Genomic DNA, 26,656 nt, shown 5'->3' with positions numbered 1-26,656 from the left:
TTAAAGCAGAGGTAGGAGAAATAAGGATGTGCAACTGTGAAATGCCGGCAGCACTGCTTGTACAGACCGAGTCCTCTTCTGATGTGTGGTAAAACACCCAGCTGATAACTTCTGTGCTTGCTGTGGTCTGGAGAGGGTTGGTTATTAAATGCAATGCCCTCGATGATGGCACAGTGCTGCTTTGGAAGCATTTGAGGCCAAACCCAGTTGGGGGAGGCGGCGTGTCAGTGTTTGGGGAGGCTCCTTGAGGCCAGATCTCGAGTCCCTTACCCCCCAAACCGGAGTCTTTTGGGATGGCTTTAATTACCGACAAGTGTCCTTGTGACAATTAATGTACTGTGCACAAAATCTGCTGAGCTGCCACAAACGCTCTAGTGAAGACGTGAATTTGTCTACTGGACTGCAGAAGAGTTCAGAAGCGATTTCTGTTTGCTGAGTCACCCCAGTTTATTCTGCCTTCGGCCTCAAGGACAACTTCAGTGGCATGAGCAGATGACTTCATCAGGGGCGGAAAGGGAGCGTGGGGGTGTGAGAGCCTGTCTGCTTCTCGTCACAGTCGGGATGCAGCAACTGTCTGATGGTGCTCGGCAGAGGAAAAGCTTCCTGCTTTGACTGGGATTGCTCCCACCGAACCGTAGCGTGGGTTTGTGTGGCAGCCTGGGCGAGGCCCCCCGTCCCGTCCCGTCTGCGCTGCCCTGGAGGGGCAGGAATTCCCAGTTAAACAGCCAAGGGGGGTGTTGCTGGGGGGCCCTTTCCTACAGGGAGTGTTTAGCTGGGGAGGCTGAATGTGTCTTATGGAGTAGAGCTGGATTGTAAAGTGAGGATTGGGGAGTGGGTGAGGCGAAGGTTTCGATGAGCCCGAACAGCCGCCAGCCCCCTCTGCTCACACAAAAGGCTTCTGGGCCCGGCCTGTCCTCCAAGGAGGGCAGCGTTAGGCCGGGTTCTAAAGGGCCTAACATTTACTGGATGAAAAGACTGCTAGAAGTCCTCCTTACAATGTTAAAAACGTACAAAATTGGCTTCCTTTAATCATCCTTTTTGTTAATTAACTATGAACAATATTACTGTGGTGCCTAGAATCCCTCCTGGCCAGCTCCAAAGGCCAAGGTGGCCTGTGCCATCTGTTAGTCCCAACTTAATCTGCCCTGTGTCATCTCTGCAAGTGCCAAGCTCTTTCTCCATGTGCTGTCATGCTGGGTGAGAAGGAAGGGAAGACTAAAAAAGCCCAGGCTGGTTTATTTTTTGTTACGAAGCAGTCGTGACCACAGGTGTAACTGAACCTGGGCTTAAGGTGAGCAATTTTGCAACAGCCTTGGCATATGAATACAAGGTCACCTCCTGCTTCATCTTTAGATACCTCCCAGCTTCCCTCCAAAGCACGGCTCTAAACAGGCACTTCCCATCTTTTTAAAATACACTGTTAATTAATGAGGCAGAGGCAAAAATACACACAAACACAATGGAATAGTTTTTAACCTGGCTTGATTAATGCTGTCAAGTTGTACATCTGAGTGTGAGCTCAGTGGGACTGTTGCTTTTGTTTAATACCACAAGACACCTCAGTCTGGATTGTTGCATTACAGTACAAATAAAAAACAGAAACAAAACCACATCTGCATCATACAAGGTGAGAAGAATATGAGAATTCTAAATATTTACAGAGAAGGGCAAGTGGGGAAACCACAAAAAATATTTACATAAAAATACATGAGCTTGTCGGCATATACATTTTACACCAGTTCACAAAAAAGGACACTATATAAATTAAAGTGAAGGGAACTCCAAAGGTAACCCAAGACTTTCTGGGATGTTTCTCTCATGCGGCTCAGGGAAAGAAAAATCAAGTCTTCTACAGCAGGAAAATGAACTGCAAAACAACCCTTTTCTCCCCCCCTCCCTCCCCCCAACTGGATGAGGCAAGACTCTGCACACAAAGGTTTTATGTTGTACGTCTACTCAAACCAGACCATGCCTTTCAACATTGGGAATCTGCAGCACGAGGCTCGGGGAAAGGAGTTGCATGCCTAAGCCGCCTTTAACCAAAGGAAGGAAAATTTCTCATCCGGATTTCCTAACATGTAACACATCACTTCAGTCAATGCCCTGTCAACGCAGTGATGAATGGCAGAGTACACACGAGGTTCTGTCCCTTTCTGGGGTTAAAGAGGAACAGTATGTTTTCAAGTTGGTTTTGGTTTTGTGTAGCAACTTACTACCGCTGTGCAATCCTAACTGACAACGCCCCCCCTCAAATGATGAGCAGAAAATGAGGATCTCTGGAAAGACATAGGCACAAAGTTGTGGGTGTTTTGTCATATATGCATATAGATTGCACCTGATAAGACTTTTAAAAATCACAAATGAATGCTTAAGACTTCATAGGGGCTAGGTCCTCATTACTCACCTAACATCTGCACTCCCCCTTTGCCCAGGAAGGTCTCCTATGGGTCGCATGTTCCATGCCAAAGCAGAGGTGAAAATCCAGAGCTGGACCCTAACTCCTCACGTGCTAGGGAGAAACTCGGCTGAAAACTTCGAAAGTGGCCGTTTAAGATGCAGATTGCTTGTGGCAAGTAGTGGGGAACTACTTAAGAACGCAGCTGCTTGTTGCCTTGCTGGAAATACAGTCAGGCAATGAATTATTTAATCTGAGCAGAACTGGACTTGCAGTAGAGCGTTATTTGCGTTGCTGTCCCCTTGCTCTCTCCCATTTCTCTGCTAGGACATTGAGAATGAACTTACCTCCAGATCATCCACCTCACTGAGACATCTGGTGTAACCTCCCCTCCCCCCTCCTCGCTCTGATGCAAGATGCCCTTTTTAATCTCAGCTATGATTTTCTTGGAAGGATACAGCCGGATGTTTTGACTTTATCGTGACTCAATTAACGAGGGTGTAAAACTCTTTCTAAGGACCATCAGATTAACCACAGTGCAAGAGCAGAACTGCATAGTTCACTATATGGCTTGGCGTGAGGTGGGCACGGGGATGACGGCTGAATCCTGCTAGATGTTTAAGCCATGGGCAGTTGCAACACCAAAAGAAAGGTGCTCATCTCTATTACTGTATGGGAAAAGCTGGTGCCTTAACCTTGCTTATTTATTTTTTGTACTTGTGGCTCAACACAAGTTTAGTCTGGGTTCTCTGAGAGCTCCCAGCCCTCGACGTACACGTGGCTGCGTGCGGAGAGGTGGGAGCAGGGCTGGGTATTAATTTTTCCTTTTTAACAAGAGACCTTCTCGTTCTCAAGGGGAAGGCTGTTCGCAGCAGCCATCGAGGTGTTTGGGTGAAGCTCTTCTTGAACGGTGCGGGCAGCTTTTGTTTCCCCTGGGGTGAGAGGGTGCTGAGCACCTGCCCCTTCACTCAGTGCAGTGAGGGGAAGAGCCCAGGCTCGGGCAGGAGGAGCATGAGACTACAAGGAACACAAGTTGTCCAGGGATGGCACTTGATCTCCAGAGGGAGACAGTGGCTTTGAGCAGGAAAATCCAGAGAGGCGTTTACAATTAGTGGGAGCTGGGTTCAGCCCCCTCAGAGGAGAAGGATAGTCCTGGTTCACGTAAGGCCAAAACGGAGGTGAGGAGAGTTGCTGTGGGGGCAGGAGGGGGGAGTTAAGGCTTTCATTGAGAGAGAGGATTGACCTACAGCTCTCTTACCTGAATCCCAAATAGCCTGAACCAAATACCTTGTCCCTGCTTCGACTGGAGACCTCGGCAGGTAACTGGTAGCTGTGGGGAGACTGTGCTACAAGGGTTGAGGACTGGTCCTAGTCCTGGTCTCTAGGGAGAGAGCCCCTACTTAAACGGGACTCCCTGGGCGCGCTCGCACCGAGGACTCTGGACAGGTCAGCCTTTCCTAGGGAGTTAGCTAGCAATGTAGACAGAGTGGCCCACGATGGGGCTCACCCACTGGCCCCTTTGTATATAATTGTTTTGTTTTTGTTAGTTTTCCTTAAAAGAAAACATTACCAAAAAAAAAGCATTCCCTCACAAAAAAAACCAACCCCCTCTACCTGGTAATTACTCACAAGGAGATTGTGGTAACCTGGATCACAGTGCTTCTTTTTTTTTCTTCTTCTTTTTTTTTTTCTTTTTTTTCTTTTCTTTCTGACTGCCAGATTTATTTCCGTAACATGTAAGAACAACTCTTCTAAACAAAATGCTTAAAACAACAGCATTGCACAATAAATTAGAAACATAAGGTAGTGTTACTGAAACAGCCCCAGACAAGGCTACAAGATTAAAAGAAGCAAACAGCTAAAGACTAATTAGCTACTAGAAGCAGGTTTTTCTTATAATTTAAAAGCCCCAAAATAGCCATGAAACTTTTGTTCAAAAAACCATCTAAGGTCCCTTTAACTGTCACAGCTGCGTGCTAACTCTAGGACCTGCAGGTTTTTAATAAAACATTAAGAGATTCAAAAGGGGTAGAGAAGTTCTTCAACCACACAGAACAGGAATGGCCTTGGAATTTATCAGTGAACATTTTAAAAACTCCTAAATCTCAAGTAGTATTGCTTGCAAGCCCTGGCTCATGAAATGCATGTGCTTTATTTATAAGGTGGGGTGGCAGCGAGTCCTGGGAAGTCCGAGAGGCTGCACGTGAGATGCTACCCGGCTTCTTTTACAATACGGAAAGCTTTTAAATACCTAGGATGACATTATTAGTGTATTAGAGTGCACTGGCCTTCTGTCCCTACTACTAACTGAACACTGCTAGGAGCTACGCTTGTGATACGGGAGGCAACACTATTTCACAGCGCACAGACAGCACGTAACTCCTGTGTATGTGCCACAATTTCACAGGGATCCCCTGGCCAACGCAGAACTCCGAGGTTACAGGAAGCCACGTCCTGGAGACCTTCAGTTTAAGGTCAGTAGGAGCATTCCCTGATCTAAGAGCTGCAGGCTCTGGCCCGGGGCAAAGAGCTGGTCATGCAGGTATCTGGGCACTTACACAGTCAGTCCCAGCTGGTAAGTTGGGCTCCAATTTACAAGCTGGACATAATGCTATAAATTTTAAACTTTTTATAGTATTTTTTTTTGTAGAGAGATGATACTGTCTGGCCAGCCACAACATGGTATTAAATCATCTGGACTGTAGATAGCCTAGCAGCAAAGAGGAACTGGCATGAAATGGGTGTGCTGTTCTGATCTCTGTGTGTATGGTTTGGTGTATTTTGGTGTTTTATTTCTTTTGGTATGAGAAATGCAAACCTGCCTTACTTGGCTTCCATAGCTGGCCTCTGCTTACAATAGAGAAATTTAAAGTAATTTGACTTCTTGCAGTCAGAAGCAGCTTGTTAAGCAATTTAAAAAGTGCGTTGTATTTCGAACTTGCTGCAGAGCCTATTCCACAGGCTCCCACCCACTTCAAAGCAAGTGAAGTGGATCCACTAGGCCTAAGCAATAATTTTCAAGGGAGAAGCAGGACCTTGGCATTTACCCAGAAGAAAATACTCGGGAAGTCTTTTCCCCCCTGCCCAGCTTTTAGCCTGTTCTTGCTGCGTAACCTCAGAGGGGGCAGAAGGGTGGTTCTTCCAAGGCATGTCACAAGAGACCCATCCTTGGAAGCGAGCAGTGGGATGGGCGACCTACTACGCACGGGGCTCACGGGGAGAAGAGCTGCATGCACAGTCCATCATGCACAAGACCACGGAGGCATGGTGAAGAAGCGGTGGTAACTGCCAACATCAAGTCTGGGGAAGGAAAAACTTTTTCCTTCCCACCCCCCTGCCCCAACAGCATCTTTTTTGGTTCTGCCCGGCCTCTCTGGCAACATCTGTGTGCCAACAGCCTGCCCTATCATTCCAGTTGTCTCAAAACTACATGAAAAAGCTCTATCTCTACTACATAAAAACAGTGAGTTGGTGGGCTGGTAGGGGTGGGGCTGAAGGTGGGTTTGCTTTGCTCATTGGGGCAGGGTTGGTTGGTGGTTTGTGGGTGTTTTTGTTTGTGTTTTTTTTTTTTTTTCCATCACTGAAAAAATAAAACAGTCCGCTGTCCAGCAGAGGCTGCTTAGACTCTATCCCTCCTTCCCCCCACACCAGCTCACTCAACGTGGACCTCTGTTTCAGGCCTCTGCAAACACAGCTCCGTTGGGAGGAAGGCTCCCTGGCCAAGGGCCGTGGCGTAAGTTCTACTGTGCACGTGGGTAAAAGCGGGGGGCACAAACCCCCCTCCTCCAACATAGCCCCCTCTTTGGTGCTGAGGCATGGTATGGTAATCCTCCAAATTATCATACTGGGACACCACAGTCATAGTGCTTTGGCGTTTCCCAAGGGTTTGGTAGGGGTAGAGGAGGGCAGAGTCCCTCTCCATGGTTTCGGGGTGCTGCATTCTGAGGCTGTGGCTCCGTTCAGGCTTGGGCGGCGGTGCCATGGGAGGGGCGGCGTGTTCCTCTTCTTTGTAGCAGTCTCTGGAGTGTTTCTCCATGGATGGGGTCGGCCTGGCTCGAGACCTCTCCAAATCGGGCCTGTCTTCTGCCAACCTCACCTCCTTGTGGTTCAGTCTCAGGGTCTCCTGGTTCGCCGGGATATACTTGCTGCCCGCGTGCTGGTAGCCGATGGGCTCCGAGGGCTCCGGGCCACCTTTGGGCCTGTAGTCGGGATAAGGGGGCCCGTTTTTGGCCTCGGAAGGCTGCCTATGGCTCGATTCCTGCTGCAAGTGCGTCCTGTGTTCGCTGGTGTTGCAGCCGGGCTCGTGCAGCTTCCTGTTCCGGAGGCTGCTCTGCTTCTGGGGGAGGGATGGCTTCTCCGAGGGCCCGTTCCCGTAGGCCCCGTGGTAGTGGGCTCTGTCCAGCTCCGCCTCGGGGTGCTGCATGTAGTAACGCTCGTCCCCCTCGGGCGTAGCCGCTTTGGCCGGGTACCTCCCCTCCTTCCCTTCCGCCACGGTGAGGAGGCCGCTTTTCCCAGGATCCGATTTGCTGCGCAAGTGAATCACATCCAGTCCTCCCAGTTCCTCCGGCAGCAGCGGGGCCACGTTATCGTACTGGGACATCACCGGCCCTTTCACCTTCTGGCGCGTGCGGCTCTCCCGGCGAATGGACTGCATGCGGTACTTCTCCATGTCCTCCAGGTCCCACGACATGTACATGTGCTTGATGTCCGGGGCGGGAGGCACGTCTCTGCTGATGAAACTGTGCTCTTTGCCTGCCAGGTGGCTGATGAGGCCGCCCCGAGGGTAGGCTGACAGGCTGGGGTAGCGGTACAGGCCTTTGCTCTGCAGCCGGGAAGCGTACGACGCAAAATCCCGGCTGGGCAGGGGGTGGAAAGGCCTGACCCGCACGGTGCTGTACGGGTCCAGGTCGTAAAAGCTCCCATCAGCAGTGGTGTAGTAAGAGGATGTGGACGAGCTGGAGTAAGGACTGTAGCGGTAGTGCACCCGCCCGTTCTCAAAGTAAGGCTGCAGCTGGGTTACGTGGTAGTCGGAGTGGGGCTGATATGGCTTGTACTGGTAGAGGGGCCGCGGGCAGTACACGGGCTCGTCGTCCGGAGGCACCTCGGTCCGTGAGATGGGAACGGAGCGGATGGCGGAGGCAGCCGGGGTGGGGACGTGCAGCGACTGGACCCTGCGGATGGTGGGATAGGGCGGAGCGTCCTCGGCGTAGCCAGCGCTGCGCAGGCCCGTGGGGCTGACGGAGGACACGAACTCCGTCCGGCTGCGAGGTTTGGAGTGCAGGCCTGAGGTGCTCTTCCCTTGGCTGGTGTAGGTGTTGTAGCGGGTGCCGGCGGGAGCGGGTGGCTCCGACCGAGGAGGGTAGGCTTGGTGCTGCTCCGCCTTGCCGTGGTAGGAGAGGTGAGGAGGGACGCTCTCGGGCCGGTACTGGTGGATGGAAGCCGGCTTGTGGTGCAGGTAGCCATCCGGCCCGGAGGGCTCGGGGACGCTCTCCGGCTTGGGGTGCGGCACGTACACGGACTGCAGGGACGTGTGCTTGGGCGGCGGGGGCGGCGGGGGCGGCAGCAGAGCTTCCTCCACAGAGGAGGCCAGCATGGAGGAGGACAGGAAGGCGTGGTAGTTGGAGTTGTTGACGGTGTCGGCGTTGTTGGAGTGCATGGCGGCAGCGATTTTGCTCTCCAGCGTTCGCACGGGCGGGACAGGGGGTGTGAAGCCGTAGGAGGAGTGTGTGGGGACAGACTCGGACCGCAGGTGCAGCGGGGGAGCCCTTGTAGTCTCCCGGGGCTTTTCCAAATGGCTCTGGTGGCCCGTGGGCACCGAAGAGGAGCAGCGGGTGGTGGAACTGCTCTCTGAGACAAAACCAGGCGTGGGCTCAGCTGGCTTCTCAGGTGTGGTTGCGCCCCAAACCTATAGGGAAGAAACCAGAGGCAGTTAGAGGTGAAGCATCTTTCCTCCCCCCAATCCTGTAGATAAAATACCACAGATGCTCACATAAATTAATTCAAGTGCCTGGTTTCTGTTTGCTGCGAAGAGCTAGTGCCACTCACTGTCAGAGAGCTGCAGGTTCCCTTCCTCAGCAAGGGCAGTGTGGTACCTCTGGGAGATTCTGGGACCCATCACAAACGGGATGCTCTGAGGCGGGTGTCTTTATGCAACAGTTTAAAACTTTTACAGAGTTGCCTCAGCGTTTCGTTAGGGGGTCTTGCTTATAAATGTGCTTGTCTTAATGAAAACATACCTGCGTTTAAACTCCTCACACCCTGGTGAGCAGATCAAGTAGTGTAATACATCAGAAGTCCCTTCCTTAAATGTGTCTATGGTGCTTTAAGACAGGCTGCAGGCTTCGTGGGCAGCCAGTTGGATTTCTGAGCGAACATTTCCATGTCTAACTCTCACACAAGAACCTGACCTGCTTTATTAAAGAGGATGTTGGATGAGGATATTGTCAGCCTCAGTGAAGAGAGGATGCAAAAATTCTTACTTGTTTCTGAACTAGTGTTCTCTGTATCAGACAACCCAGCAGATAATTTTATTTTTTCCTTAAAACCAAGGAGAGAGGATATATGGGGGGGTGTTCACTTAGGAAATTTCCCACAAGGTTGGGTGTTGTCCAATTTCCAGTAACCTGTGAGCCCCCTGCCTCTGGCCACTTGGATTTGGACCGACTCTCCCAGAGCTCAGCCCTCCTACAACTACAACTCTGAGCCGTGCAAGGCCTGGGGAGGTGTGGGAGGGAGCACATCCACATACCTGACTGGAAGTACTCGGTGCTTTTGCGGAGGCTGCTGGCACCTGTCCCATGGCCGACTGGTGATCCTGCCTCTGCGGCGGGGCGGGCTGGCCGCTCGCGAGCGGGCGCGGTGCGGCCGCAACGCTGGCGTCTGCCTGAGTTGTGGCTGGACCTGCTGGCCCACGGCTCGGCTCGGCTGCTGTTGTCTGGATGGTGGTTAAATACGGCACGGAAGCCGGGCTGCTTTTTTCCCCGGCCGTTACGACGGGAGGAGACTGGAGTTTGTCGTCGGCTGCGCAGATCGGGACGTGGTGCTTGTCCCCAGCCACGCACGCGCGGAGGTGGTGGGGCTTATCTAGAGGCAAGTCTGTGGTGGGTGGTTCCCAGTCAGGCAGTGCACCCGGAGGGGGCTGGGGGGGGCTGTGCTCCCAGTCCCCAGCGTGGGAGGGGAAGGGATCTTTGTCCCCCGGTTTACCAGGATGGAAGCTGGACTGCTCCTGCTCTGCATCTCTGCTATCGGGCAGGTCCCCAGGCATGCCAGGGTGGAGAGGTGGGGGGTCCCGGTTTCCAGGCGCACCGGGCGGGTGGTTCTGCTCCCCGGGTGTGCTGCTACCTTGGAAATCCTGCTCTACTGGTGCACCGGGCTGGAAGTGAAGTCGGTTCTCGGGCAGACCGGTATAGAGGTGGAGCTTGTCTGGAGCACCAGCAGAGAGATGGAGCTTTTCTAGAGCTGTGCCAGCTTCAGTCTCTCCATAATTGGTGCTTTCAGAATGAGCATCTCCTGGCCTTTTCTGAGACTGAGCGGACGCTTGCTGCGCGGACTCGGCTAACGCTAGGGCTAGCATGCGCGCTGCGTTTTTCGGAGGAGGAGGAGGGATAAGAGACACAGAACTGACGGGAACAGGATCCTGGGGGGAGTCGAGGGCAACTGCTCCTAATGGGGGGAAAATTGAGAGAGAGAGTGATTTTATGTTACCCAATAAGGAGAGTGACCTAACCTTAATGACTATTATAAAAAAAAATTAAAAGATGCTTTCCACACTTTCACAGTGGCAACTCCTTCTGATGTGAAACGCTATCTCTTCTGTCTCACATGCAAACGCTGCTCAACAGCACAGCAGTTCATCACAAAAAGGAAAAAAAACCACAAGAGATTGTCTAAAGGCTCCTCTTGCATTTCTAGAGGTAGAAAGTAGGTAGCAGAGAACGAGATACCCTTATACAACTTTGATCATAAGGTTTTAGGCGAAAAGGTCCCTTCTTCATGTGTTGGCAGATTTTTAATTTAAGAAAGAAAAAGTCTTAGATGGGCTATTGGCTGAAATGATTCAGAAGGACATGCTATAGATTTTCACGTATGACAGGATGGGGGGGGGGAAAGTGTGATACAAAGTATTATGGAAAATTATCTGAGATTGGTGTGATGTAGGGAGAAGGCAGAGGTTAAGACCTTACTGATCTGCACAGCCCTGCAAGACACTTGTGATCAGAACTGACGGGCAATCCCCTCTCCTAAAAGGCACGCAGAGGAGGATGTTTCTGAGAGCAGGTCCCCTTTGGAACTTAAAGAAAGAATGGAGGAAAATGCACTGTACCTGGCTGTGCGTGTCCAGTGGGTACAGTCTTATTCTGACTGCTTGACATTGGTCTCTCCCCTTCTTCTGGCAACTCTGGTTTGCCAGCAGCCACTAGCTGGGCATGCTGTAGCTCTTGGTGGGCGCCTTCCCCTGCTCCTGTTTCACTGTTTTTCAGGGGCAAGGACATCTGGGTTGGGGACCTGTTTGTCATTTCAGTGAGGCCAATCCCTTTGCTCCAGCTGGAAGCAGAGGAGTTTCTGGATGTGGTGGACACTCCTCCAATCCCTTCTGACACGCGGCCGGGCAGCGTGAAGGAGACAGGTTCTGACGTAGTCGGCGGCGGAGATTTGAGGGGCTTTCGCCCCATCTTGGGTGAGAAGGCAGAAGCTTTGCAGGGCTTCTCTTCAGTTGGGCTCAGGTCCAGCGTAAAGAAAGGACTCATCTTCTCTTGGTAAGGGGAGACTGGCTCAGAGCTTGTGGCACTGCCTGGTGTCTGGGACTGGCTGCCTGATTCGAAATCCTTCTTTAGTAGGCTTGGCTTCTCCTTATTTATGCCGACTGACTCCAGCAGGGAGGTGCTGCTGTCCAGGCACTCAGATTCTGCTTGAGGTGGGCTGCACTGAAAAGACATCGGGTCAAAATCCAGGCTAGCGACTCCGATATCCGGTGGGCTCAGGTCAACATCTTCAGCAGATCGAGGAGAAATCAGGGCAGGAACGTGGATGAGGCCCTCGTCGCCATCACTGTCGTTGTCGTGCGGAAGGTTGTCGTAAGAATTGCAGCGGTTCATGTTTCCTAAGAGCTCTCCGTTGAAGGAAGCAGACAACGCATCGCTGCTGGACCTCGGTCTTCTGGGTCGAAACAGTTTGGATTCACCTAGGTACGGGTAAATAAATACACACGGGTTAGTGTCAAAACCTGACTGTCCACGGAGGTGACGGTTGGGTCGTGTGTTTAAAGTTGCCTTAAGGCAGCGTGAAAGATGCTCACCTGGTGAACTCTAAACACAGAAGTAGTGTAGTTACCAGGAACTGTTTATTACGTTGGCTTAAACTCTTTTACAGCAGTTGTCAGGTCTGATTTAGTCTGAAACTAAGCTGTGTGCAAAAGCAAACCCAGTTTAAGCGTACTGTAGACCTAAGGCTTTCTCAGTAAGTGCTCTCCTTCCCCATGCTGTCTCTACCACCTTAGAATAGGAAGGGGAGATGGCAAGGAAGGAATGTAAGCAGTGCCAGCTCTATAAAAGCAAGAAGTTTACTTTTCTTACCTTAGAAGGAAAACAAAGACATGAAGAGCATTTATTTCCCTGTGGTACCCCTACCCAATTGTGCTGGGCAGTGGTAAGCTGCTTCATTAATTAGCCAGCCCAGCTTTTACTGGAGGGGTGGAAAATCTGCCCTGTTGAATGTCTGCAGTTGGTAATGTCGAAAGACCTTTTTTAACCTACATGCATTAGAAGTGCAGGTACAATTCTGTCTTACCGTCGACAGCATGCAGAGAGGTAAGTGATTCCTCGCTTTTAGCTGATCGAAGAGTCCCGCTGTCTCCTCGTCCACCTAAGGGGAACGCAACCAAAATAGTGAAAAGCTGAATTATAAAATTTATGTTTGGCTATGTAATGGTGGCAGGAAAAACACAAAGGGGTTTCTAGCAGCAGTACCACTGTCCTGAGAGCAACAGTTGTGCTCGTCTGTTCTGGGGTTGTGTGGTTTTGGTTTTACTCTAAAGCCCTTAAAGAAAACCTTTACCCTGCTCCACTGTTAGTATGCTCTGCTGTCCAAGATGTAGTTCTGTTTTGCACAGGAGCCTGTCCTACGGAGATCCCTTTCAACCCATGATTTTATACTGCTGGGCAAGAGGCAATTACAAAAAAGCAAATCGATTTTTGATACTTCTCCTCAGTCTGTGAAGTGAGTAACCTACCAAAACGGTAACTGCTGCAGATGACAGGCTGGGAAACAACTCCCCACCTCATCCTGCTACGAACTCTGTCCAGATGTACCTGTGATAATTGCTTGGTTCCTGCCAGCAAACAAAAACCCTTTAAAAATGGGTGAGAAAGTAGCATTAACACAAATCATTCTATGAGCAAGGACGACTTCAGCGCTCCAAGGGACAGTCTTAAAGCACGTTGGTATAACGTGTTTATTACACTAAAGACTGAGGGTTCTAATCTGAAAAGAGCACCAGGGACAAGGTGGATAGAAGCTCTCACTGGCCCACATTTAGGGATTTGTGGTGTGTTTTACCACAAAAACATATTGTTGCTATTTTTAAATTTGGAAAGAGATGGTAAATTATATACAGAAAGGGCTGAGAATTCAGTCTAGGTACACTTGATGTGGCTACCAAAAGGCTGTTGGATGCCTTCTCTAGTTACACAGGTATAGTTTGGGGGCGAACGTGTTTGTGGAAAAGTGCCATGACCTAGTTCAATTGTGTGCTGAGAGCAGCAAAGGGAGCCAGGACTGTATTCTTATTTCATAACAGGAGTGTCGGAAGGAATTATTCTGAGATTTATTATAATGATGCTCGCATATCGTCTCTCAAGAGCATCTCTGAAAAAAGCGTTAGAGGTGTGTGCGCTAGCGGGTTGGGCTCTCGAGCTATCGTGAGATCCGTTTGGGAAAGGCCGCAGTGAACTGGAGGTGTTATGCGCCGTTTCCACGCTAGGAGGAGATAAAAGCACACTGTAAACATGAATTCTGCACTGCCCAAAACCTCGGGTTTTTTTAGAAGCTGGATTTGCCTCCTCACCTGCCAGGGCTATGGCTTTCATTTCGGAGGGCTCGCTGGGATTGCGCTGGAGCTTGCGTTTGGACACAGAGGATGATTTTCCCAGGTTGAAGAAGGAACGCCAGCTGCCGACTGGTGATTTCTTCATCTTGCTGGGCGGCCTTTTTCTGGAGTGAGAGAACAGAGCAAATTGTTAGAGGGGGAAGCTGCATTTTGTTCCTGCTACTGGTTGCTTGTTAGCCCTGTCTGCCTTCTGCTGAAACAACGCTTAAGAAACTTGGTCTCTTTTACAGAGCTGAGGATGTTTTCATTCTTGTAGCTCAGCCCTAAAGCCTTGCTGGGTAAATTCCACCAAACTACACAAAGCGGGCACGATGCAGGTGAGCAAAGGCTCCACACTTAGACACTAGAGCAGCCAAGGGAGCAGCTTTAATTTAGTGAGCAGATGCACCGGTTCTCTGAGAAACTGTGCAGCCATAAAAGGTGTTCAAAAGCATTTCTCATGCTGTAAAATCCCATTCGCCTCCTCCCACTGCCATATTTAATTTCTAGTGTCATCAAGTCTGTCCAACTGCTCCGTTTCAAGGGAAACCTGGATTTGTTACAGGCAATTACTCCTGAAATCTGGAAAACCCCGACGTTTCCAGGTGTTCACCTTGTTTACATTTCTGCGTTCATGACTAGTACAGGCATCACAAACAACACTGCTTTATACGTTTAATGATAGCCCTGCTAAAAAGGAGGGAGTGGCACAGAAGTTATATGGCTGAACTAAGTCCACCAGACAACTGATGTAAGCTGAATCCTCACAGAGCCCAAGGCAGGTGGAAAACTGGCTACAATACTTTACATATGACTACTCTAAGTCAGTATCAGCAGGTTTTTGCTGTAATAAAAAAAAAAACCAAACCCAAACCCGAACCAGTTATGACACATGCTGGAAAGGAAACGTGGTCTCTACCTTTCGGATGGAAAGTCTATGACCGTGTGGAATTTCCCCTGTAAAGCTGCAGGGCCTTCTCCCACTTCTATGTATTTGCTGTCTGCCACGATGGGAGAGTTGATCTGGGCTTGTGTCCGTGCCTGTGCCTCCTCCAGCGTGAGCAGCTTTGTGGAAGGAGAGGACACCAACAGAGACTTGGGCCGTGATAAAGAACTGTGCCCTGTAAGGGAAAACCACAGGCAACAGGGAGAATCAGAAACCAGCAGTACAGAGATCAAAGCTCTGGGTCTGTGTGTCTAGGGAGGTGCTGTGTTGTTCTAAATCTCTGTTATCCCAGCAACTGAAAGATGTGGTCAAAATACTACTTTGTCAGCGCTATGTTTATGACAAAAACATTTTCTCAGTTATGACAGCAGCTTCGTGTATTTAAAAAACAACAACAAAAAAAGACAGAAGCAGGCAGGTTGAAAACCTTGACATACTTAAGCTTCATCTGTATACAGAAGTCTGTAAAAGAAAGTGATGTTTTTTCTTCTTCGAAAGCTTGGCTTTGATCCTTCCCAGGTTCCACCTCTCGCGGTAACAGGAAATACCAGGGAGCTGCCACAAAGCAAGGTGCAGATGGACACAGTGAACAGAATCTAGTTGTGCCTCTTGCCCTTGCCCTTTTTACAGCTTGTGCTTGTTTCTGGAGACAAATGTGTCAATTTTTGTGAAGCAGCTGATGTCGTCTGCTGCTGCTGGGATGTGTTAAGTCACCTTGTGTGTAGAGGAGACTGCTGCAGAGGAGCACAAGGAGCCTGCTGTAAGAGCAGCTCTCTCTTGGGTGCCACGGCTTGTTGTGCAAGTATTTATATGGTTAATCACGTGATTTAAAGGGTGTGGGGGGAAGGATGTCATCACACCAACCTCCTGGCTGGTTCCATCACTTCTAGCATCACAGCTCCTGCGTGAAGTGTGTAAATGCTACCCCGGGTGAAGTTTGGGTTCCAGCTGCCTTGGCAGTAGCCCTACAGGGAATGGCTTCAAGCAGGCTTGGGAATACCACTTCCACCTCTTAGGGTCGGGTACAAGCACAAAGCTGGGCTCAACAATGCAGGCTCTTGGAGGCACCGAAGGGGATGCTGCACAGCACTCCTGCACTTAGCTGATATGCTGTGGAACAGCTTGACCCTTCTTCCCACCAGTTTTGTTTCAAAGTGCAGTGAATGCGAATGACCAAGTCATTAAACAATTAGCTGAATTTACATGGTCCATTCTAAGCCTGGATAATCATTTGGCTCAGACTCTTAGCGTGCTTATCTTCCCCTGGCAGAGCTCAGCCTGCTGTGGGCCAGTACTGTTCGGCCAGGCTAACCTCTGGCTGCTGTTGACTTAAAATTGCCTTCCAGTAGGAACAAAAGCTGGCCTTAGAGTAACTCTGCTATCCTAAGCAGAGGTAGGGCTTGTTTAAAAGCAGGAGGCAGCAAATATACTCGAAAAAAAGCTATCTGTGCTCCACAGGTGGTGGTAACTGCACTGACTGTGCACATTTCATAGGAAGGGCAGGTTATCAAAGCAGATGGTACATCCTTAATGCTGCTTAGGAGTAATAATAGCTTGTGGTATCCACATTTGTTGATCTGACACGCAGAGTAAATTTCCTTCCTGGTGCAACTCTTTTCAATGGAGCAGGTATACTTAGGGTCTACTCAAGGGAATTTGTAGGTTCCAAGGCTGAATGATGTTTCAAGTGGTCCAGGGTTGGGCATAAACGTGTGGCAGGTCATTCCTCATCCTAAAGCCGCTAACTGGCAACAGAAACAGAGAACTGGGCTGATACAGACTGAGCCACGTGGCTGGACGGCCCTGCTAATTAACCCACACAGACTACACAGAAGAAATAACCAGGATAGCAGATGTCTAACTAAATAGTCCCTGTTAAGAGCAAGACAAAGTTTCTTAGTGTCAACATGACTGAGTACAGAGAAGTTTTCTTTAAGTCAATTCATTTCTACTGATGTCCTAAGGTGCTGATAAGGGTAGGCAGATTGTGCACTGTACTGCAGGATAGCTCAAATGGAGACGCATGTGCAGGAGCATCGATGATGATGGTTTTAAAACAAGGGGAGGGAGCAAGGGGAACACAGATTTAAGAGATTCCTTACAATTTCTCAGTGCTAGGACGTAAAAGTAGCAGCCACACGTTAAGATGTGCGCTTCTGTGGAGTATACTTGGCTTCTAGGAAAGGTACCGATAGCAATTTCTAAAACCAGGCTCTAACATCGTAACCCTGGAAATCTGTCCTCTAGGTTATAGTCAAAACATATTTCAAATGTCCCAGGGGAGGCTCACAAACTCATTAAGGGAGGAAGACAACTACCTGCTCCATCTCGTATGACTGAGCTGAGTTTGGAACTGAAGAGGACGTCCACGTGGTTCAAGATGAATTCCACAACAACCGACTGGATTCGCACCTCCATGAAGGCAGCTGTTCCGCTGAAGCAGGCAGACTCGATCTGCTTCGATCTGAAGAAAAGGCACATTAAACGGAAATGCCAACAGCCAGAAGAACAGGGGCAGATGCGCTCTTTTGGGTAAGGCTTGGGCAGGTGTTGAGCTGCTGTGCCTGGTTGCTCAGGCAGACGTGACTTTAGGGGCAGTTAAGAGCTTAAATCGCATTGAAGCATCACACAAACGATCACGCTAGTGATTTGCATCCAGATTTGGGGTTTGGCTCTTACTGAAATGGAAAGAGAAACACTGGGTCTAGGAAGGAACAGGAGTGTGCGGCGGGTCCGGATTGAGGTACGTGAACTGCACACACAAAGTGGGGAGCTCTTTGTTAACTGATTTCCAGATACGGTGAATGGCAGCACTTTAATGCAGTGGCATTGAACAAAGCTCGCTGTGGCCTCCTAATGGGATTTTTTTCCCTCTAGCAGGGAATGTCTCCAACTGATCCTGCTCAGCAAGTACCCCAATATTCACAAAAGCAGACTCAAACAAGAGATCATTTGACTGCTTGCGGGTGAATTGCCAGAAAGGAGAAAAGAGCTTACCCTCATTAACTGCACACAGGGGAACCTATGAGTCAGGTTTCTCAGGTTGGTAACAAAAGCAATCCAGAAATCAATACAATAGAGGCCAGGGTGATTTTTTTTTTTTTCTTTTAAAGCAAAACTTAAATTACACCATTCATTTTAAATACCCTACACGCACATTAAAAACAAATTTTAGGGGACAGATTCATCCAAGATAATTTCCATAAGCTTGAATTTTTGCAGCCAAAAGCTGTCCAATTAGACTCTAGAGACTTATGCAGTGGGAAATCAGTGATGCCACTGAACAAATTTTCCTGGATGATCAAGGACACACTAGTCCCATCTGATCAGGAGAGGGGGAATTATCTAGAAAAGAGAGTTGGGGGAATCCTTCCTCACCACTCCTCAGTGGAACTGCACTGCTGTTGAGACACAATTATACCGGGGTGTTCCCTCCAGGTGGCTCCACTGACAGCAGCAGGGGCTCTTTTACATCACTAGTTCAGCAGCTTGCCAGCTGGTCTCAAGCCCCTGCTTAGAGTAACTTCCCATTAGGAATTATACACGACGAGAAGAGCATGTTGGATGGAAGAAAGGATCATCTTTCTCAAGTGCTGAAAGTTATGATTTTCTGGAGAACAAGTACCTGTCTGTTTGCTATAAATATAAAACCTTATCTTGTATTGAAATGGGGGGGGGGGGTGGGAAGAGTACCTTAGGAGGTTTGGAGCCCAGACGATTGCTAAGTTCTTAGTGTGCATATTTGTGATGGAGCAGTAATCAGCTAGACGAGCTAAGTGTCTCATTAGGAACTCCAGTGTCCTGGAAAACAGGAGATAGGCAGATGTTCAGCACCAATGAGCAAAGCCATGCTGCAGCGTACAAAACAAACCCCAGGTCATTATTTTCTTTTGGTTTGACAGCTCCCAGAAAAAAAAAAAAAAAAAAAAAAAAAAAGTTGAACTATGTACCCTAAGACTGATGGTAAAGTTGTCTTTAGCAAATAATTACACCGGGGTGGGGCAAGGGGAATCTCTCCTGATTTGTCCAGGCGCAGTGAAAAGATGGTGAAAGCATCTTCTGTCAGCCCAAGGGCTGGATCCCACAAACACTGAGGTGGATGGGAATAATCTAAATGCCACCAGCACAGCAGAGCGCCCTGGAACAACATCACTTGGCTGCTTTACTGTAACACTCTGCAGCAGAAATGCACCCCTGCGCTCCTCAGAGCTGGGGGGAAAGGATTTGAACTTTAATCCTGATAAAGGGGGGGGAGTATTTTTCTGGACACCCCCAGGATACTGAAAACCAGCAAACTGTATCCAGGTCTTACTTAGGAAATGACTGGCTGCAGGTTTCTCATAGGCATATAAGGCAGATCCAAGGTTAAACTCCAGAGGCTTCTGTTCACATAAAAAAAGGGTTTTTTATATTAAACACTACTGCTAACAGCCATGAGGAGGAGGGAGCACAAGGTGGTAATGAAAATGCTGATGTATCCTCCTCAGTGCTGTTGCTTGGCAGCAGCTCTGGCTTGTGTCTCTCTCACTGCATACCCCTATTTTTTTTTTTTTTTTTTTTTTTTTGAGGGGTGGAGGGGGCAAGTGGATAGGGGGCGGCTTGGGGGCTCCAAATTCCACAAACAGACAAGGCCTGAAGAGGGATGTTTTTGTCTGGAAACAAAATGTACTCATCTCCAGGACCCTGCACTGCCCTGCTTCAGCTCACGCTGCTGGTTACCCATGTGGAACTTCTCACAGCAGAGTAACAGAAAAATAAAGTGGTTTTTTTTCCTTTTTTCAAGCAAATCTCAGGAAAGGAGGGAGAGCAGCAGCCCTGTCTATCTACAGCATTTTGCATCCAGGTGTCTCCCACAGCCCCACTCTTGTTTAAGACTACGATACACACAGGCATCATGATCTCCAAGTTAAACAAGTTTGTTTGCCCCATAAAATAAGAGTCATTTTAGGCAAAAGGTGGAATGCACCAAAGAAAATTAGATGAAGGAGATGTATAGTAAGTAGTCTTCACCAATAAATTATGTATTGTAATTGGTATAAATAGCTAATTACAATGTATATACATCATTACAATACTTAGTTATTAATACTATTAAAGACTCATTAACAGACACTATTGTATTTAGTTATTATATCACCGTATTTTTGTCTGCTGCTTTTTTACCATACCCTGCCATAATTTTTAATACTAAAGATCATTAACATGTTGTTATACTTAGTCAAGTCTCACTACCATGTAAGTTATTAATACTAATTAGTTCAAACATCTTACTATAATCAGCTAGTGATTTTTAAACACCATCTCATATTTACTTATTCTGCTAGAGCACTGTTAGAATTTGCTAGTAACTGCTGTTGCTGGGGGCAGGGGAGAATTGAAGACAAAATACACTTGACCAAATTAAACTGAAGGCCTGAACCATTTTATTTCTCTTTTTTTCACTGTGATTCCTAGAGCTGGTATTGTGCCCCACTCCCCCACAAAAAACCCCAAGTTTCCTTAGTTGTATCAGCCACTTCTGACATAAAAAGCTTGTATTTGCCTTCTGTATGTAGTTTCCAAGGAAGTCAAATAAGACTATGCAAAATATGTAGTGTTTGTGAGCTAATTAGAATATAAATCAACTTTAAGTAGCCATAAACCATTTTAATATACAGAGGCCTAGCACAGCTATCTTAAGAGGGGAAACTGGAATTGCATCATTTCCCTCCTGAAATGCTTGAGATAATAAAAGGCTGAGCTGTAACCAGAGTAAAGGCTGCACAAACCTGTAGTGAGGAGGGGGCAGCTGTTGGATGACATCATGGATTTTAACCAACCTTTCTTCATCTGTAGCAGCAGAAACAGCATCCTGGAAGAAGGCAGGAAGGGATTTAGGTGCAAATAAGACTAGATACCTGCCACAGCATCACGAATCATGTGGCTGATGTATTGTTCTTCAGCAGTGAGGTGGATTGTGTTGCTTTTCTCTGCCTTTGGGGAGGTGTCTGTTTCTTGGGGACAGACTGGCACACAGATAATGTGAGAAAGGCCAAGTAAATCAAGAGCCAGGCCACCTTAACGCTGAACTGCACGGAGCAATTCCTTGCAGAGGGTGTTGGGCTTGTGTAGCATTTGCTTCTAATCCCGCTCCTGTTCGAGATATCACTGGGGAATGGCAAATGATAGGGGAGCTCTTGCAAAGCATTGTTAGTGATCCCATAACCTTCTATTGGGCCCCAAAAGCGGAATAAATGTGGCGTGGCCTGGGGGATGAAGGCACCTGTGAGTAAACCTGAAGGGGAAACAACAAACCTGGGGCACTGCTGCACTTTTGAAATAGCAGGATGCTACCAGCAGTGGGAATTTGGTGTGCAGGTAGCACAAACCGCACTGGAAACTTGAGATCAGCACTTCTTATCTCTCTAAAAACCCCAGTTTAAGCAGAAGTAAGACCAAGAAAGGTGTGTGCAAGACAGGTTCAGCTTGCTGCTGGATCCTTTTCAGTATTTCTCCCTTCAACCCATACAGAGGATGCCACGCTGAAGTGGAAAGGGAAAGGCACTGCCTTGCACTTACTGAGAACTTCTCGTAGAGTTGGTAGGTCAGCAGAGGGTTGGGGAGTTCACGGAAGTACAGTTTGCAGAGGGAGCCCACACAGTGGATGTCTTGGATGTAAATGTCCTTTGTCAAGTCAGGAATCTGCTCGGAGTCAAACTCGTGGCTGGAAAGGAGAACAGAAAAATGGGCAAGGGGGTATGAAAAGGGGGAATGATTAAAACCCAGTGCAAATGACAACAGCCAAGAATAGCAAGCGTTTCCTGATTTATAGGAAAAAAAATAAAAGCCAACCAAAGCCACATCACCCATGGTTGTGGTGTTGCTAGAGTGGATTTTTCAAAAAAATGAGACTTTTTTTTTTTTTAACAAGGCATTTTCAGTTAGTTTTACAACTGATTGACTGGCTAGTCTGCAACCCCTTCTGCTGCAGCAGGGCTTCTCACAGAGGCTCCAGGGAATGTCTTCCAAGACCATGGAGACAATCTGACTATTTAACTCCCAAGGGCTGTGACTGGGAGCTTCAGGGAGGAGGAGGAGTGCCCACAGGTCTGAAGGAAAGCTGCTGTGCCTTTGCATTTCAAAGGCCTGGAAATTGAAATGATAAAGCAACGCTGAAGAGCAGTGCCATGGGCAGCTGCTGCAGATGGAAACCAGTGTGTGCAGAAATTCCTCAGGGACAAGCTGGTGCTGAGAGCATTGCCTCTGCTACGGGGCAAGGAGAGCCAGGAACCACATGAAGAAAATCCCTGAGCATTCCCCTTGCTTTTCAGAGAGAGAAAAAACCAAAATCGTAAACATTTATGAAATAAAAGCTGAGCTTAGAAGGCCAAGGGCTGGCTTGCTGCTAGGATATGTGCATGGAAAGTGCTGTTTCAAATTAGCAGGGCAGCTTTGCAGGGACTAGTGTGGTGAGTCAGGCCACGGGGAGCTGCGAGAACAGGGCTGCTCCAGCTGAGGCTCGGTTTCCCTACAAGGGTCTGTCTTTAAGCTGTAAACCTAAACAGCTTAACGGGTTGTTAGGTAAAACAGTGGGCAGGGGGGGGAGTCCCCATCCCTGGAGGGGTTGAAGAGTCCGGTTGACCCAGCGCTGAGGGATCTGGGGGAGTTGGGAACGGTCAGGGTGAGGGTCATGGACTGGAGGAGCTTCAAGGGCTTCTCCAACCTGGATGATTCTGGGATTCTGTGACACCAGGAGTCATCCTGTCTACACTACACCCACAGCAATGCTGGTGGCTTGGTGGCAACATTGCTGGCTTCTCCCCCTGCTCAAGCCAGGCAAGTTGTAACACAGAGGAGAAAACGTGCCCTTCAGCACAGCTCAAACTGAGCTCGCTTCTCTCTGTCTACAGCACAGAAGCAGGCTGTACCTGTGTCTGAGGCACCAGGCCTATTTCTAACTGCAGTGGTCAACTGTACGTCCCTACAAGTCCTGGAAGGAGCTCCTTCCCTCCCTAGACACAAAGGCTGCGAGAGGGAAGCCACTTACACTGCGCCAGGCTGGGGGGCAGAAGAGGTCTCTGCATCTTCAGACAAGAGGGTGAAGAGCCCATCCCAGTCCCTCGTCCCAAATACAGCACCGACAGAAATAAAGGTTGCTGTTTTCCCCAACTGATGGATTGCCTGCAGCCAAGATCCTCAGCGTTCAGTATATACCGCTCCCACAGGCATGTTCTGACTCATCACTTACTCATATCTGGGAGAGAAACTTATTTCCTCACTTGGCTCCACAGAAGAGCAGAGAGTGCAGAAGGGAGATCGGGGAAAGACACCAACCCACCCCATGCTAACAGACACTCAGCCTTGGCTGAAATTCTCTGGCCGTATCCTGCCTACACTAGTACTGGTCTCCAGTATCGTTTCCTAGGACTAAATCTCACACCATGTCAGAGATGTTCCCCTGCAGAAGCAGAACAGGGAGTGAAGAAAGGGAAGCCCTACCATGTTCAGCCCTTTTCCTCTCTGTCTATTTTGAGAACTACATGTTATTTCTCCTGACCCCAAAGGAAGATTTTGTTAGTAGAAGAATATGACTTCACAGTCTCTCAAAAAAACTCAGAGCCCAAACACAGGGATCCACGTACCAACTCAACACTCGCTCTGCTTTGCCTACCAGCCAAATAAAGGAGGCTACCACACTGCTAAAGAGCCAACCTCTGTCCTGGAGTAAATCCTCCCATGTGGAATAAATTCTCTAACTTTCTCTTCAACCAAAAGGCCCTTTAAATTTGGGAGATCCAATTCTTCTATGTGAAACTTAAGAACAGTGACTCATTTACAAGGATACTGCAGCCCTAGCTTTGAAATAAGCCTAATGATCTGTTTATATAGCTGGAAACTACAGCAATGCAACGTGTCCTACATTAATCAAACACTTATGAAAATCTGTAGTGATTTAGATGAACATCAGGCACAATGTCTACAAGTGATGCCATGTACTCCCTTCCTTTTGTCTTTGGAACATCTCAGAAAATTGAAAAATAGACTGTCACTTCATTTTCTGTACCATACCAGGGAATTATGCCATTGAAGTTTTAGAAAACCACTTTTCAAGCACCTTTGGAAAACAGTGAAGGGGAAAACGATCTTGGCAACACAAAGGGAAAAAATGGACTAGAGCAGCGATTAGAAAGATGGTCCGGCACAAGCCAAAACAGGGAATTAAAGGGATGTAACTGAAGCAAGGGCAAACATTTTATTCAGCCAAGACGGCTGTGGGCAACAGCTACGATCAAGAGACTTTGGAGCCTCTATATCAAAGCCTTGGGAGCAGATTTTTAAAATGGAACTTGCTGTGATGAGAAACAGGATTAAGCAGAAACAGAATAAGCCCAACCATACAACGGTTTGCACAGTAACTGTACCAGCTCAAATCTGTCCACTGAACTTCAAAAAATCACCTCTGTTGGAAAAGCCCTTGAAGCTCCTCCAGTGACACCATGACCCTCACCCTGACCGTTCCCAACTCCACCAGATCCCTCAGCGCTGGCTCAGCCCGACTCTTCAACCCCTCCAGGGATCCCGGGGACTCCCCCCCTGCCCTGGGCAGCCCATTCCAACGCCCAACAGCCCCTTCTGCACAGAAATCCTTCCTCAGAGCCAGCCTGACCCTGCCCTGGGCAGCTTGAGGCCATTCCCTCGGGGCCTGGCGCTGGCTCCTTGGCTCCAGAGACTCATCCCCCCTCTCTGCCCCCTCCTGGCAGGGAGTTGCAGAGGGCCAGGAGGTCTCCCCTCAGCCTTCTCTTCTCCAGACTGAACCCCCCCAGTTCCCCCAGCCGCTCCCCAGCAGACCTGTGCTCCAGACCCTGCCCCAGCTCCGTTGCCCTTCTCTGGACACGCTCGAGTCATTCAATGGCCTTTTTGGGGTGAGGTTTTGCCCAAAACTGAACCCACTCATCGAGGGGCGGCCTCACCAGTGCCGAGCACAGGGCTCAGATCCCTTCCCTGGTGAACCTGGGAATAACTGGTAGAAACAGGATATCCTTCATATGGAAAATACCCCTTTGAGTCCATGGGCTAGGATCAACACTGGCATTAGTCATATGTCAGTAGGTTCTCTCAGTCCCTTCACAGCAGAAGGCAGCATGCCAAATGACAGCAGGAAAACAGCCTCGCAAAAGGATGAACACCATTTACTGTGATGAGAACAGCTCCTGAGTGGGGAGGACACACACCTAGCCTTCCCCTGCACAGCATGGCAATGCCACCCACTAAGAATTATGCAAGTATTCGTTGCATGTTACCAGTTAAGTACCAGGAGTCCAAAGCAACAAGGAGAACTATCAGCTGCTAAAAAGGGCTCCCAGAGCAAGAGGAAACAGGAATGAAATGTGACAGCACAGTGACACCACGATCCCAGTGAAGGAAAGCTCCCTGCCAAATGCCTGCTACTGAACAGTGCTGCATTCCTCCCAAACGGGGGCAAACCCAGCGTGCCATCCATTGAGCACAGACTGCTGCCCCAGGGCAGGGCTCTGCAAGCACACCCTTCAAACCTCGGGAGGGCCCCATCCACCCCACGCACACGGGTTCACCAAACCCACCGCCCTTACCGTAGTTTCTGGATGTTGGACGCGATCCCAGACAGACGATATATTCCATCCACAATGCCATGTTTCTCAATGAACTCAGTGCAGCTCTTGAGGACCTGGGGGACTAAAGAACAAGTGTTGCTGGTTAGTTGGGCATGTTATTGTAGTCCTAGTTCAGGTTGTGGTCTTGTCAGATGCCATAAGCTAAGCCCAGCTGGACTACTGCTTTAGTTCTTCTTTAGAGGAGAAAGCCTGTAAGAAATTTAACTTTGGGAGTTGGTGTGGAAACTGGTCAGAGGTGTTCTGTCCTTTAAAGAAATGCCAGAATATGAATCAAGTTGAAAAAAGTCACTTCTGGTCAAGCAGAGACAGCGCAGGTCCCATCACCACTCCCACCAGAACTGTGGTGTTAAATTCCATTCCAGAAGAGCTGTAAAACTGAGTAAATACAGTCTCTTTGGCCAAAAACTTCCTTTGTTTTCAAATGTATACAGGATTAACCTATACTGCTTGGTTTAAGAAAATATAAACATTAAGGAGATGCTGTTTTTTGCACCAGGGCCAGCAGAGTTCTTACAACTGCTAATTTCATGCCCAATGTCTACCAGAGCATGACTGGATTTAGATAGCTACACAACATACCACACTCACAGCAATTGCAGACAGTCCTGGGTATGACAGAATGGAAATAATAAGACCAGAGGATATAATTAGGTGTCAAGTTAATATTCAAGCCGCTTCACCAACCCATTCCTTCCAGTTGACTTCTCAGCCTCATGCAGCATCCACTGCCGGAGCTATCTGTCCATCCTTGTAAGCTTAAGAAGGAGCAAATGACTTTATTTAGAAAAGGGAGATACAACTGCCCTGAACACAGAGAGAAAATTAGGATTGAGCTCTTGTGACCATCAGCAAATCTTCATGGAAAAAGCTCAGCTCCTTGTGGATTCCTCTACAAGCCACCTTTTTTGCTACAGTTCCTCTGATGATCTAGATTTATTCTTACATTAGATGCCAGGTTTGATCAATTTGCCATGTGACACAGATTCTGAATAGGTCATGTGGCAAATCCCCTTATATCAAGCAGCAAATGCCATCTGCCAGTCAGTCCTCCTCAGTGCTACTGAACTTAGGTGCTGTGCTTTCCCCTCCCCAGCCACTTCACTGCTTTTTGCCCCAGCTTGCAGCAAAATCTCAAGCAGCCAGAGAAAAGACTCTTTTTAAACGGTTCCCTGGAAACCAGCAGGTGCATCCTTGGGCTAAGGGCGCATCTGCTCCACACTTGAGCACAGGACAGAACAAAACCTGTAAATCTGCGTGGCCCATCAATTGTCTGTGTGGCACGTCAATCATCTCAGTCAGAGTAGATTAGGCCCTGGACCTGACGACACCCAAAGATACCAAGAGACAGTCAAAATGAGTCACGCAGACTCTAATACTACGCTACCAGTCACTTACAGCATCTCACACTGCTCTCCTTGTACAGAGAACAAGCCTTGGAAAGAAAGTGCTGCTTTGTTTGGGAAGGAAAACCAACGGAGGTGATCCCCTTCTGCTCTCCTCTCCAGGCACAATGGATATTTCAGCTTCCACCACCGCAGCCAGAAGACGTTCGCAGAAGGAAACCTCAGCATCCGCTCTGAAGCTGAAGGTACCTCTCGCAG

At 48.6% G+C, this 26,656-nt stretch overlaps 1 protein-coding gene across 4 annotated transcripts in view; it reads right to left on the bottom strand.

Annotated features, from left to right (window-relative positions):
* Positions 1 to 1,474: 1,474 nt before the first annotated feature.
* Positions 1,475 to 26,656, bottom strand: part of ARHGAP32 (Rho GTPase activating protein 32) — a 260,901-nt gene continuing 235,719 nt past the window's right edge. For all 4 annotated transcript variants that reach the window (XM_074927289.1, XM_074927290.1, XM_074927288.1 and 1 more), the window contains 11 exons: positions 25,014 to 25,116; positions 20,983 to 21,127; positions 20,193 to 20,275; positions 18,118 to 18,225; positions 16,743 to 16,888; positions 14,398 to 14,599; positions 13,458 to 13,603; positions 12,182 to 12,256; positions 10,719 to 11,576; positions 9,144 to 10,057; positions 1,475 to 8,300 (listed from right to left, as the gene is read on the bottom strand). In XM_074927289.1, the coding sequence (XP_074783390.1) occupies positions 6,048 to 8,300; positions 9,144 to 10,057; positions 10,719 to 11,576; positions 12,182 to 12,256; positions 13,458 to 13,603; positions 14,398 to 14,599; positions 16,743 to 16,888; positions 18,118 to 18,225; positions 20,193 to 20,275; positions 20,983 to 21,127; positions 25,014 to 25,116 (5,033 nt within the window). In that variant the 3' untranslated portion in view covers positions 1,475 to 6,047. The remainder of the gene's footprint in view (positions 8,301 to 9,143; positions 10,058 to 10,718; positions 11,577 to 12,181; positions 12,257 to 13,457; positions 13,604 to 14,397; positions 14,600 to 16,742; positions 16,889 to 18,117; positions 18,226 to 20,192; positions 20,276 to 20,982; positions 21,128 to 25,013; positions 25,117 to 26,656) is intronic.

Source organism: Athene noctua, chromosome 26 (assembly GCF_965140245.1).
Source record: "Athene noctua chromosome 26, bAthNoc1.hap1.1, whole genome shotgun sequence".
Taxonomy (NCBI): domain Eukaryota; kingdom Metazoa; phylum Chordata; class Aves; order Strigiformes; family Strigidae; genus Athene; species Athene noctua.
Note: the sequence above shows the minus strand (reverse complement) of the source record. Positions and strands in the feature narration are given on the sequence as shown.